Here is a 13008-nt window from a genome sequence, read left to right as displayed (position 1 = left end):
CGGCACGAGTGGTAGACGATTCGGGAGTGTTGCCCCGGGAAGGGCCAGGGCTGGATGCTGTTGGAGCCATCGCTTTAGTCGAGCGGATCCTCTTCGATTCGGGCGTGGTCATAGTCGTCGTCTTCTTCGTCCGACATCGGCTCGTCCTCTACTCCATTGGCGTTGCCCTCGTGGTTCGGCAGGACGACCAGGCCATTTCGGTGCGGGTCAAACTGCACGCGGATCTGTTCGTCTTCCTTGATGTCGATCCTGCCCGACAGAATGAGGATCGACAGGGGCGAGAGCAGCTCTTGCTGGATCGCACGGTTGAGTGGACGAGCGCCCATCGTGGGCGAGAAGCCGATCGAGACGAGGAAGTCTTTGGCGGCATCGTCGAGCACCAGCTTCGACTTGCCTCCATTGGCCTGGATGCGCTGCTCAATCTCGCGAAGGCGCACATCTACGATCGACTTGACGTTGCGGCGCGAGAGCTTGCTGAAGACGACGATGCTGTCGATGCGGTTGATAAACTCGGTAGGCATAGCAGCCTTGATGCTGTTCATCACCAGCTGACGTGTAGCGTCGTCCATCTCTTCATTCTCCGAGTCGTTGATGAAGGCCGAGCCCAAGTTGGAGGTCATGATGATGATCGTGTTGCGGAACGAGACCTGGCGACCCTGGCTGTCCTGTAGACGACCCTCGTCGAGCACGCCGAGGAAGAGCTGAATGAACTCGCGCGCGGCCTTTTCGATCTCGTCCAGCAAGACGATGCTAAAGGGCTTGCGTCGCACGGCTTCGGTCAGCACGCCACCCTCTTCGTGGCCGACGTATCCAGGCGGAGCGCCGATGAGGCGCGAAATCGAGTGCTTTTCCGAAAACTCGCTGCAGTCGATGCGGACCATGGCGTCGGCCGAGTCGAACATGCACTTCGCGAGTGTGCGGCTGAGCAGCGTCTTACCGGAACCGGATGAACCAGCAAAGAGGAACGAGGCGATGGGGCGGTTGGCGTCGGCGAGACCGGAACGCGAAAGTCGGATGGCCTGGGCGACGCTCTTGACCGCCTCGTCCTGACCAATGACCTCCTTGGCCAGCGTGCGCTCAAGACGAAGCAGCTTGTTCTTCTCGGACTCCAGCATGCGCGAGACAGGGATGCCGGTCCAACGCGACACGATGGCAGCAATAGAGTCGGCAGTGACCGAGTTATTGTCCGAGTTCCGTCCTTCCTCCTCGCGCTTACGCTCGGCAGCCTGCAGCTGCTGCAGCTTGGCTTCGAGATCGGGCAACGCGTAGAACTTGAGATCAGAGGCGGTGGCCAGATCGTAGCGGCGCTCGGCCTCGGCAATCTTGGCGCGCACCTCCTCGATCTTACGACGAACATTGTTGATCTCTTCGCCCTTGGCCTTTTGCGCTTCGAAGGCGGCCTTGATGGGAGCGAGCTCGTCGTCGATGGCCTGAATCTGCTTTTTGGTCTCTTCGAGAGACTGCTTGGACTGGGGATCCTTCTCTCGTGAGAGGGCATGAACGGCAATCTCGAGCTGGAGACGCTTCCTTTCGAGCTTGTCGACTTCTTCAGGGACCGTCTCCCGCGAAACTCTGACATCGGCACAGGCCTCGTCGACCAGGTCGATCGCCGAGTCGGGGAGACGTCGGTCGGTGAGATAGCGCTTGGCAAGCTGGGCTGCCGAGACAATAGCGGAATCGAGGATGCGAACTCCGTGGTGGACCTCGTACTTGTCGCGAATACCTCGAAGGATGGCGATGCAGTCCTCGACGGTGGGCTCGTTGACGAGGATCGACTGGAAACGACGCTCAAGCGCGGCGTCCTTCTCGATGTACTGTCGGTACTCAGTGGCGGTGGTGCAGCCAATGACGCGGAGCTTACCACGGGCGAGCATGGGCTTCAGCAGGTTAGCGGCGTCCATGCCGCCTCCCGAGTTGCCTTGACCGGCCATGAGAAGATGCATCTCGTCGATGAAGAGGATGCAGGGTGTTCCGTCGGCGGTCATCTTCTCGATATCGGAGAGCACCGCCTTGACACGCTCCTCGTATTCGCCGCGGTACTTGGCGCCGGCCATGAGGCCGCCGACGTCAAGGCTGAGGATCTTGCCGAGGAGATTGGGGGGAACATCTCGGTCGACGACTCGCTGTGCTAGACCTTCGACGATGGCCGTCTTTCCCACACCGGGACTGCCGATGAGGACGGCATTGTTCTTGGTCCTGCGGGAGAGGACACGCACCGCTCGTCGGATTTCTTGGTCTCGGCCAATGACAGGATCAAGCGATCCTTCGGCTGCGAGCTGTGTGAGGTCGGTGCAGTACTTTGCGAGGGCGTCGTAGCCTGCTTCGGCACTCTTGCTGTCAATGTGTCGGCCACCTCTTGCTTGTGTGATGGCGGTCTTGATGAGTTGCTCGTTTGCGAGGCCGGCCTCTTTGAGCAGCTGCTTGATAGTGTTGTCCTGGATGAGCCCGAGGAGGATGTGATCCTGGGCGATGTACGCGTCTCGTTGTGTGCTCTTTTGGGCTTCGGCTTCTTTGAGCACCTTGAGTGCGGGACTCGAGAGGCTGATGTCGTCGGGAGGAGGAGTTTGAGAAGGGATCTTGCGTACGGCCGTGCGCAGCTTGTCTTCGAAGATCTTGATGTCGACGCCTGCCTTGGTGCAGATGCTCTTGAAGAGCGACTGGCTGGACTCGTTGGTGGACTGGACACCCTGCGAGTTGGAGGTGTCATCGGTCAATAGCGCCAAGGCGATGTGGACCGGGCTGACCTGAGGATGCGAGTGATCCTTGGCGAGCTGAAGCGCGGCCGAGACGGAAGACTGTGCTCTGTCTGTGAATTCGAACGACATAGTGGGTGGATAGGAGCGGAGGAAGCTGGGGGATCAGGTGGGTATCGGTTCAGGACCGTGTCGATGATGGGAGCGCTGATGAGGTATCGATGGAATGCGGATGCGGAATACGGCGAAGATGCGTTCGATTCTGGTGTCAAGTATGTGTCGCTATGTGGTTGAGTGATGGGCGTCTGGAAGGAAGACCTTCATGCTGAGTGAGAGTATATATGAAGTGGAAGGAACGCTGTCGGCTAGAAGCATGGCTTCGGTACGATTTAGAGCTCGAATCTGACTGAGGCTGAGTCGGCTCGTGCGGCGCAGAAGGATCCGGTTCTGGAAAAATCGCGTCGCCTCCACCCTCCTCTCGGCCATTCCAGCTGTTTCTCGAACAAAGAAGCGGGGGAGAAGACGACTTAACACTTTCAATCTTGATCTTTGCGTGAGGGACACCCGATCCACTCCCTCAAGGCGAGGCTGTTCGATCCAGCCAGCTCTCCTCACGATGCGCATTCCTCACACTTCCTGAAGCACGGTCAGGGGTAGTTGTTGCTATGCGCACAGACGGAAGGATCATAAAATGTTCATTGGCAGCGTGAATGCGAGAACAAGCGAGCCAAAGGCACAGCGGGCCCTTCAGATGCGATTGCCAGTGTGTGGCTGCGAGTAGCTCTGGTATGCTTGCGAGGTAGCTGACTGCAGTGGCGGAGCGCCCCAGCCAGGGTGCATGACGGGCTGCTCGTTCGGCGAAGGCTGCTCGGTGGACGCGCCGTTGGAAGGGTTGTGCTGCAGGTCGAGGTAGTCTCGCTTTTCTGGGTTCGATGTTCCTTGGGACTCTCGCCACTGTCGCAGATCGCGCGGCAGCAGCGCCAGACCGGCGAGGTAGGCGATCGCGAGCACGCCGAACCAGATCCACAGGATCCAGCTAGCCCACCGAGGCGGGCCCCAGTCCCAGAGGCTGAGACCTTCAGCCGAGTTCCAGACGGCGGCAACGGTGATACCGAGTCCAATGACTACGTGCACAATCCTCGAAACGTTGAAGCGCTTCGTCTTGTGACCGATCATACCCAAGACCATCTGCAAGATCATGACGATGAAAATGGCGAGACCAAGCTTGGCGTGAGTGCTGTCGAAATGCTCGCCCGAACCTACTTCGACGATGATCAGAATGAAGGCGATGAGGACACTGAAGAAGGCGGCGATCTGGAGATTACGATGAACGGGCAGCCACTTGAAGAAAGTTCTTCCGTACCGACCGACAAGGATGGCGGCAGGGACGAGAAGGAACCATGCGATGATCATGAAGACCATGTGGGCGATGATGAGCTTGTTGTTCCTGTTCAGGATGCGGTTCGACTGACTGGCGCCCGTTGTCGGCGTCAAGGGAGTGCCATTGCCGCCGCTGCTACCGCCATTGCTACCGCTGCCATCCGTCGAGTAGGGTTTTGTGAGGTCCAGAGTGATAGAGCCATACGCTGTGTGACGCCTGATGGTCGAAGTGGTGCCGGAAGCAGGGTTGTTGTTCTTGTTGGCAGCCCAGATGAACGGTGTCGAGGAGGAGGGTGTGGACTCAGAGCCGGACATGGGGAACGACCAGGCCCAGACGGTGCCGGAGCTGTTGGAGAAAGAGTGTCTTGGCTCCATGGTGGCGGTCAAAGCGTTGATGCTGGTAGTGGGGTCGGAGTGACCCGTCGCGGTTCGTTGCGACATGACCACGTTGCCGTCTGTGTTCACCCAGCCGATCTGCAAGAGCAGGAGCATCGACACAGGAAATGTTGTCAGTATGAGCAGGCTGGGTAGAATGCCAGCTGGTAGCACCGCTTGCAGATAGACGCGGTCTGCCCAGGAGGGACAGGGGGAGGGAGGCTGATGACTTACCATCATGTTGGAGCCGTCCATCTGACGTCCAGTGCCGACAGCATACCAGCCCATGGGAGCACCGCCACCGCTTGCGGTCATGGTCATGTTCATCCTCCTCTCTGAGGGGCTGTACACAACGCGAAGGCATAGGTTCGAGTTGCAAGAGGTGTCGGCAAAAAGGCCGGCTTGATCGGTTGTCTGAGCGTGGACAAGCGTAGAGACGAGCAGCAAGATGCATGCCACGACGAGAAGAGGTAGCCTCGACATGATGCTAGAGGTGTCGTGGTGGAAGACGAGCCAGGGTGTGGTCGAGGAGGAGGTGATCGAGAGACCGAGAAGCGATGAGGGCGAAAGCGGCGCCTCGAATGACGAGAAGGAGTAGTGCCTTTATGAGGTTGAAGGCGGGAGGAGGTGGAGACCGAAGGAGGCGCAACTGCTTCAGATGCAACGAGGCTGAGCTGAGCTGATGGAATGCTGAGGACGACACAGCCAGATAAGGTGTGTGACTGTAGAGAGCAGACGAAAAGGTGACGATGTTGGAGTGGGGAGAGAAGATCGAAAGCGGAAGTGGCAGCCGAATACAGAATGGGTCGGTTCGGAGCGAAGCCGATGAGAAGCAGAGATAGCGTGTTGGCAAGGATAGCCAATGAGGACGACGAGGATCGGAAGGGCCGAAAGGGATCGGTGGAGGTGACGAAGCAAAGCTCAATCTCTGCACAGCATGAATCAGGAGCGACAGAAGGCAAAGAGCACCTGGATCAGTTCCGACGAGAGGGATCTGGATGAGGGTGACAAGGTTTGGGTCGGAGATGTGATAATCGAAAGCAAGATTCGTCAAAGCTGGAGGATGTGGCTGTGAGAAAGTGTGACTTGGGCGGAGTCGACGCCAAGTGCATCCCACGGTGGGCAAGAGCTTAAGTGACCTTTGACGCATCATCTCGAGCTTGAGTTGCTTAGAATGGTCTCTCGCTGCGGCGGAAGATTTCCGAATCTAGATGAGGCGAGCGGCGACCTTGGTGGGTCTAGTGCGTCTGCAGCTATCGAAATGGTCTACGAGGACAACAACAACATCAACAACATAATAATGCGAGCAACACAAGCACGTCACAGACGACGGGGACAAGAGCCGAGGCCAAGCCAAAAAGCTTCGAAGCGAGACAAAACGTGATGACCAACCGCACCCGCTGCATTTGCTGCTCTGAGATCGCACTGTGACAGACCGTAGGCAAGACGTGGCTATGAAGCTCCGCCAATAGCGGACCAAGGTCAAGGTGCTGCTGCATGGGAGCTTAGGCATGAAACGGCGCACATTGTCATTGCCATCTGAGCACATGCAGCGCCGACCGACAGCATAAGAAAGAGAAAAAGAAAAACAGATCGTCTTGAGCGACAGATTGACAGCGAGACGAGCAGCCTCGTGCGCATAAATCCAGCCTGGCTAGCGGTTCGCGTGCAGACTGGACCCCGTACCCCGCCTGTCTGTTTTTAATTTCTTTAAATCTCGGAATTTTTTTAATATTTCCTCACACCGACAGAGCACCTCTTAGCGCGAGGCCCGATGTGATCCTCGCTATCTTTCCACCTACTGAGATTCTTGGCAGCGCAAGCGAGAAAGAACACGGGCATTGTGTGATTGATAAGTGCGAGTGTGTCATTCGAGGGTGGATCACCCGTCGAAGCACGTTTCTGTGTCACAGCAGCTAACAGCACGACCTGGATCTGCACAGCATTCGTTGCTTTGGGGTGCAGAATTCTGCAGACCTTACTCCGAACGGAGCTCAAACTGCTGCGACTCGGTTCAGAGTGATGCACGCTCCTCCCGCTCGGCTCTCTGCTGAGCTGTGAATGGGCACAGTCGACATGAGAAAGGACTCTCAAACATCTTGGAACGCATCATCGATGAGCAAAGCGCCGAATTGTGGCAGTGAGCAGTCCATCTCCCGTCTGACCTTCTGGTCCCGCCGAAGGTACAACGTAGCGAGCCGACGGTTGGAGCCTTGCAAGCGAGTTGGCGGGCTGACTATGCATGTGCGCGACCAATCACACTCGCCCAATCCATGGATGATGCGGGGCGCCTTTCAACAGGAACAGGCGATACCGCCGCGTGCCGAATGGCAGAAAGGAACGCTCCGCGCTAGCCTAAGCCAAGCAACTTGCGATCAAGAGCGAGCAATGCGGGTTCGTATCAAGAGAGATGCTATGACGAGCGTTCTGATCCCTCAGGGTCACACTCAAACGTTTAGCGTCAATACTGATGCACGCTTCAGACCCTGATCCACCTCTGTACCAGTCAAGGCTGCGAGCAGCTGGGCAATCACGCGCGCCCGCCTTCCCAAACGCGAATTTCAAATCCACGCGCCCTCGGAGCGAGGTGGAGTCCTGGGGGTGATGTACGATTCATTGACGTCGTGCAGCGCGTGCGTCACTGGCAGGAGAGCCCGTATCTGGAAGGCGCTCCTCGTCTCGCTTCGAAGCACGATGGCGAGTGCGATCCGGATGGCTCTCGACCGCGTGCGCGTGCTCGCCTGCCACTGACCACGCGTCCGGCACAAGGCACCGTCATCGTCAGACCGAAGCAGGCATCTCGAGCTCATGTGAATCCTCTCGTGTGCAGAGATACTTGTCACTCACTCAAGCTCCCTGACTTGCGTCAAGGTCCTTTGGGCCGCACAACGCGACGAAAAGCGCTTGCCAAAACAAGGAATGCGGCCTTCGAATCATGCCGCCGGTCTGCAAATTTAGGTGCAGGTGGCTGCATGCTGCGCCCGAGGCTGGACCATCCGCTCCCCGATCGCAATTGCTCTCTCAGTGCGATTTACATCTCCTTAACTCGCCTCTCCCGAACGCTTCTCGCGCGAATTTGTATCAAAAGGACCGCACATGTCGACGATGCAGTCACAAGCAAGTCCAGACTGGTTCAAGGCTTGCTTTTGGCGCTTTTGACCAGTGAGGATCCCTCGGATCCTCAAAGACCAAGACGAATTCTGCGCAAGAGTCTCGAGTGTGGCGCGCCTGTGATTGGCACAGCCTCGCCGCCCTCTACGTCTACAGTTACAGATCCGCGAAGAACGATGCTGCGTGGCCGTGTGTCCAAGTGTTTGAGCAAGGATCAGGCCAGAACGCGTCTCTAAGACCACACCAATGATCGCCGCTCGAAAACGTGGCCTTCTGTCGCACGACGTTCTGGGTGAGGAGGTTCTGGGCTTGAAACCTGCCAAGCAACGCAGCGCCAAGACCATGATAGGAGCTCAGCGCGCCCAGCAACGCGGATCGACTCAGATACTGTAAGGCCCGTGCATGTGATCCTTCTCAGGGGCTTACTTTGAGGTCGGTTCGCATTGGCCTCATTCCCGAAGCAACTCGGCGTGGGTGTGACCCTCGAACCTCACCGCCTTTGATACCGTAGGCAGGCACGTGCTTCAGATGGGCCCCATGCAGGTCGGAGCGAGCTCGTAGCACAATACTCGCAGCAGTACAGCGCTAGCGAGGAACACGCTCCGCGGCAAGACAGCACTGCCGCCATCACATGTCACCAAACCGTCAGCGACCCGCAGAGACGGTGAGTGCTACCTCGTCGCGTTCCTTGGCAAGCACAGATCTGTTCCAACGTTCGATTCCGCTCTAACAATTCAATAATATTGCGCTTCGAATCTGCCGATCTGGCGCATTCGGTCTTTGTGTTATCTACCGATCGGCCAACCCTCAACCCTCGAAGCCGGCGAGGCCTTTGCTTGATTTTCTGTAGGAGGGCCGAGGGTGTGGACCGTTCCTCGTTCGAACAACGGCCAACCAACCTCATAACCCTGGTCCCACTCCCTTGCGTCAACACACCGCGATGGCCTGCCTTGAATCTCGGCACGCGGCGTCTATTATTGGGTCGCTTGCCTGTCCGCCGAACGACGAGATTCTTGTCGAATCCCTTTGCCCTCGCGCAGAATCTTGCTGTGAATGCCGCCGCCTCTGCTTCAGCGTCTCTGTCAGCTGTCAAAGTCGGCGTCGCTTGATCTACATCGGCGCCTCGTCACAGAACAAGCTCACCCTCGGCCCTCACCCACAGCGTGGGCATGTCCCACCCTGGGCCCCCTCCTCCCTCTCGCAGTGTCCCCCTCGCCCTGCACCCAACCCTTGGCCCCCTGTCATTCTTGCGTTCCGCAGGCACCTGCGCCCTCCATTCTTTCCTGCTGGCCTTTCGCGCATGCTCCGCCGGTGTCGCCGGTTGACTGTGGCGATGCTTTCATCCCCTTTCACCCGCGTCGGGCCAGCTCGTCTAGACACACGTTTAACCCTGACAGCTGCGCCTCACCCGCCGCCCTCGTTGATTGCTCATTTGCTCCTCTGCTCCCCGCCTGGCTTCGGTGACAAAAGCGCCTATACCGCCGTCCAGCGAGACGTTCCTGAGACCTTATTCGTAGATCTTTTCACACAGCAACGCTTTGTATGCCCCCACGCTGCCCAATCGATTGCCCTCGCACCCTCGCGCTTGCCTTGCCTGCTAGCTGCAGAACCAGTGCGCGCTTTCTACACCGCGTCATGCCAATTTGCGTCTCGTCACATACTGTCATTGTTTTATTTTGGCTCTCGGGTCGTCAAACCTCGCCACTCACCAACGTGGCGGCCGTCAGCAAAATCCCCTCAACCCTCGACCGTTTGATCTGCTCGCCTTGGCTGCCTCTAGCTCAGCACAACGCTTTCTTGACTTGCATTCGACTGTGCTCGGTGTCTCGGTGCTTTGATGAGCTGCACACCGCGGCCTCTGCAGACGTCGCCGTATGGAAGCGCTTTATTTCGCCCCTGAACCCTCGTACCCTCATGAGCTGAGCCATATCTCTCCCTGTGAGGGTGGTGAGACTATAAAGACCCAACGGCATCGCTCTGGCAACTGCCTCATCTCCGTTTCGACCTCAATCCTCCTCCCACCTGTTCTTTCCATCCGTCCATCGGCTTTGGCTTGACATCGTATTCTTCGCGATCGATATCAGCCGACTTCTCATCATGTCCGACTCCAGGTCTCTCTCCGACTTCGATGTCGAGAAGGAGCACACCCGTCAGACTCCCTCCGACCAGAGCCATGTCGAGGCTTCTGCGCCTGCGCCCATCGCGCCCCGCGTCAGCATCAAGGTCCCTCGCACGCAGACCGCCCGCTCTCACATCCCTATCGGCTTCCGCACACTCAGTATCCAGGTGTACGAGTCGCAAGCCGCAGATGGCGTCAAGAGCAAGGAGCACCTCTCTGATACCGAATTCTTCGGCTCGCTCGACTTTCACACTGTCAGCCCCGATGCGCTTGCACAGAGGTTCAACGTGAGCCCCGACGCTGGTCTCGATTCCCCCGCCGCCGCACGTCGTCTTGAGCGCAATGGCAAGAATGTCCTCACACAAAAGAAGAACAAATACTGGAAGAAGCTCTTCAACTACACTTTTGGCGGCTTCTGCTCCATCCTTTGGATCGGTGTCATCATCTTCTTCATCTCGTGGCGACCTCTCGGCAACCCTCCTCAGGCATACAACCTTGCGCTCGCCATCGTCGTCTTGATCGTCATCTTCTTCCAGGCCATCTTCAACGCCTTCCAGGACTGGTCTACACAAAAGGTGATGAACTCGATTCTCAACCTCCTCCCCGAGAATGCCATCGTCATCCGTGACGGTGAACACAAGTCCATCCCTGCCTCCGACCTCGTCGTCGGTGATGTTTGCATCCTTTCGACCGGTAACAAGGTGCCTGCTGACATGCGAATCATTAAGGCCTCCGCCGATCTCAAGCTGGACCGATCCGTGCTCACCGGCGAGTCCGAGGAGATCCCAGGAACCGTCGAGGCCACCGAGCAGAACTTCCTCGAGACCAAGAACATCGCCTTCCTCGGAACGCACGTTTGCAATGGTAACGCCACCGGTGTCGTCGTGCTCACGGGTGCGCGCACCGTCATGGGTCGCATCAACAAGCTCACCAACGACGACAAAGAGAGGTCCACGCAGCTTCAGAAGGAGATCTCGCGATTTGTCAAAATCATCATCTGCTTGACCGTTACGCTCGTCACGATCATGCTCATCTTCTGGCTCGCATATCTCCGAAAGGACCACAAAGGCTTCCTCAACACCGTCGGCATCTTGACCAACTTGATGAGTCTCGTCGTCGCTTTCATCCCGGAAGGCATGCCCATCGCTGTCGCTCTCACGCTCTCGCTGATCGCACGTCGCATGCGCGATGTCAAGGTCCTGCCCAAGTCGCTTTCCACCGTCGAGACGCTGGGTTGCGTCAACGTCATCTGCTCGGACAAGACCGGCACGCTGACCGAGAACAAGATGTCGGTCGCCTCGATCGGCTTTGTCGACAAGGAATGCACCAGGAACGACATCTCTAGCCTCGACAATTTCCTCGCTTTTGACGAGCTCAAGAAGGGCATGGCTCTTTGCAACGATGCATTCTTCGACCCTTCCAGCGAGTCGCTCGTGCCTTCCGAACGTGCGGTCCAGGGCAACGCCACCGACGCCGCTGTCCTCCGTCTCTCGGCATCGCTTCCCGGCTCCGACGAGATCAAGACGGCCTACCGACGTGTCTACGACATCCCCTTCAACTCGAAGAACAAGTTCATGCTCACCGTCATGCGATCCAACGACGAGAAGGCTTCCACCAAAGCCGACGAGATGTTTGTCAAGGGTGCCCCCGATGTGCTCATGCCCCGCATCTCGCACTTCTACTCGGCTGCCGACGGCGAGATCAAGGACTTTGACGAGACCGCTCGCTCTCAGCTTGTCAGCGTGCAGGAGGCGTGGGCTCGCCGCGGTGAGCGTGTCATCCTCCTCGCCAAGCGCCAGTTCACCGCTGCTTTCAAGAACGGCACCAGTGACTACGAGGACGAGGTCGCTGCTGCTAGCGAGGGCAACCTCGTCGTTATCGGCCTGCTCGGCATCATGGACCCCCCTCGCTCGGACATCCCTCACACCGTCTCGGAGTGCCGAAGGTCTGGATCGCGCTTCTTCATGGTCACCGGTGACTTCTCCTTGACTGCTGCTGCCATCGGCAAGATGGTGGGCATCTTCACTTACAACGGCGAGCCCGACCGTATTGCCGACTTTAATGCTAAGGGTCGTTACGCCAGCGAAGGTCCTGTTCTCAGCGAGAAGCAGCTCAAGAAGCTCAACGGCCCCAAGGACCTCATCGAGGCCAGCTTGCTCGTCGAGGGCAAGGAGATTCCCCAGACCACTCAGCAGGAATGGGACGTCATCTGCCGCTACGAAGAGATTGTCTTTGCCCGCACCACGCCCGAGCAGAAGCTCAAGATCGTCAACGAGCTCCGAGACCGCGGCTGCGTCGTCGCCGTCACTGGTGACGGTGTCAACGATGCACCCGCGCTCAAGGCTGCCGACGTTGGTATCGCCATGGTCTCCGGTTCCGACGTGGCCATGGAGGCTGCCGATCTGGTGCTGATGGGTGACTTCAGCTCCATCATTCAGGCCATTAAGCTCGGTCGACTGGTCTTCCAGAACCTGCAAAAGGTCATCTCGTACCTCCTCCCGGCCGGCAGTTGGTCCGAGGACTGGCCCGTCATCCTCAACGTCTTCTTCGGTGTGCCTCTGCCGCTGAGCTCGTTCCTGATGATCATCATCTGCTGCTTCACCGATCTGGTCTGCTGTCTCACGCTCATCTTCGAGAAGGAGGAGTTCGACCTGCTCTCGCTCGAGCCGAGGAACCCCAAGACGGACCACTTGGTCAACAAGGCCATCTACGGTCAGAGCTACCTGTTCATCGGCATGATGGAGACGCTCTCTGCCCACGCCATGTTCTTCTTCTACATTTACAAGTACGCCAAGATTCCGGTCAAGGACATGTTCTTCGCCTACGAAAAGTTCGGCGACGGCTTCCACGGCTACACGCTGGACGAGCTGAACCACTTCCTCGCCGTCGGTCAGTGTGTCTACTTTGTCACGCTCGTCATTCTCCAGTGGGGCAACCTGCTCTCGGTGCGCAACAAGCGCCTGTCCATCTTCCAGGCCGACCCGATCCGCAAAGAGCGTCGCAACCCGTACCTCATCCTCGGCCCGCTCGCTGCGCTCGTCATCGCCATCTTTGTCACCGAGGTCAAGGGCATCCAGAACCTCTTTGGCACTGCATCGATCCCCATCGAGTTCTGGCTCATCCCCATCCCCCTCGCGATTGGCATTCTGGCCATGGACGAGATCCGCAAGCTGTTGGTGAGGACCTTCCCCAACAGCGTCATCGCCAAGATCGCATGGTAAGCGACTCGGCTTTCATCACGAACTGTTATAGAAGTCACGTTTCATTAGACGATGGGAATATACCTGCCTGGTTCACGAACGAATCACGTCCTAACCACTCCTTTCTAGA

The 13008-nt window shown here is 57.8% G+C and overlaps 3 protein-coding genes across 3 annotated transcripts; 1 reads left to right on the top strand and 2 right to left on the bottom strand.

Annotated features, from left to right (window-relative positions):
- Window positions 1–74: 74 nt before the first annotated feature.
- On the bottom strand, window positions 75–2825 carry PSEUBRA_003578 (Clp, N-terminal; the record flags this gene model as incomplete). The annotated part of the gene is made up of 1 exon (XM_016436659.1): window positions 75–2825. The coding sequence occupies one exon, from the start codon at window positions 2823–2825 to the stop codon at window positions 75–77; it is 2751 nt and encodes a 916-aa protein (XP_016291938.1).
- A 615-nt stretch (window positions 2826–3440) lies between these two features.
- PSEUBRA_003577 (Cytochrome b561, eukaryote) lies at window positions 3441–4931 on the bottom strand (the record flags this gene model as incomplete). Its single annotated transcript, XM_016436662.2, has 2 exons — window positions 3441–4547; window positions 4683–4931. The coding sequence occupies 2 exons, from the start codon at window positions 4929–4931 to the stop codon at window positions 3441–3443; spliced, it is 1356 nt and encodes a 451-aa protein (XP_016291937.2).
- Window positions 4932–9656: 4725 nt separating this feature from the next.
- Window positions 9657–12899, top strand: PSEUBRA_003576 (P-type ATPase, A domain protein; the record flags this gene model as incomplete). The annotated part of the gene is made up of 1 exon (XM_016436664.1): window positions 9657–12899. One exon carries the CDS (start codon window positions 9657–9659, stop codon window positions 12897–12899), a length of 3243 nt encoding a protein of 1080 aa, XP_016291936.1.
- Between the last annotated feature and the right edge of the window lie 109 nt (window positions 12900–13008).

Source organism: Kalmanozyma brasiliensis (genome assembly GCF_000497045.1).
Source record: "Kalmanozyma brasiliensis GHG001 unplaced genomic scaffold PSEUBRA_SCAF23, whole genome shotgun sequence".
Taxonomy (NCBI): domain Eukaryota; kingdom Fungi; phylum Basidiomycota; class Ustilaginomycetes; order Ustilaginales; genus Kalmanozyma; species Kalmanozyma brasiliensis.
This window is presented reverse-complemented; position numbering and strand designations above follow the sequence as displayed.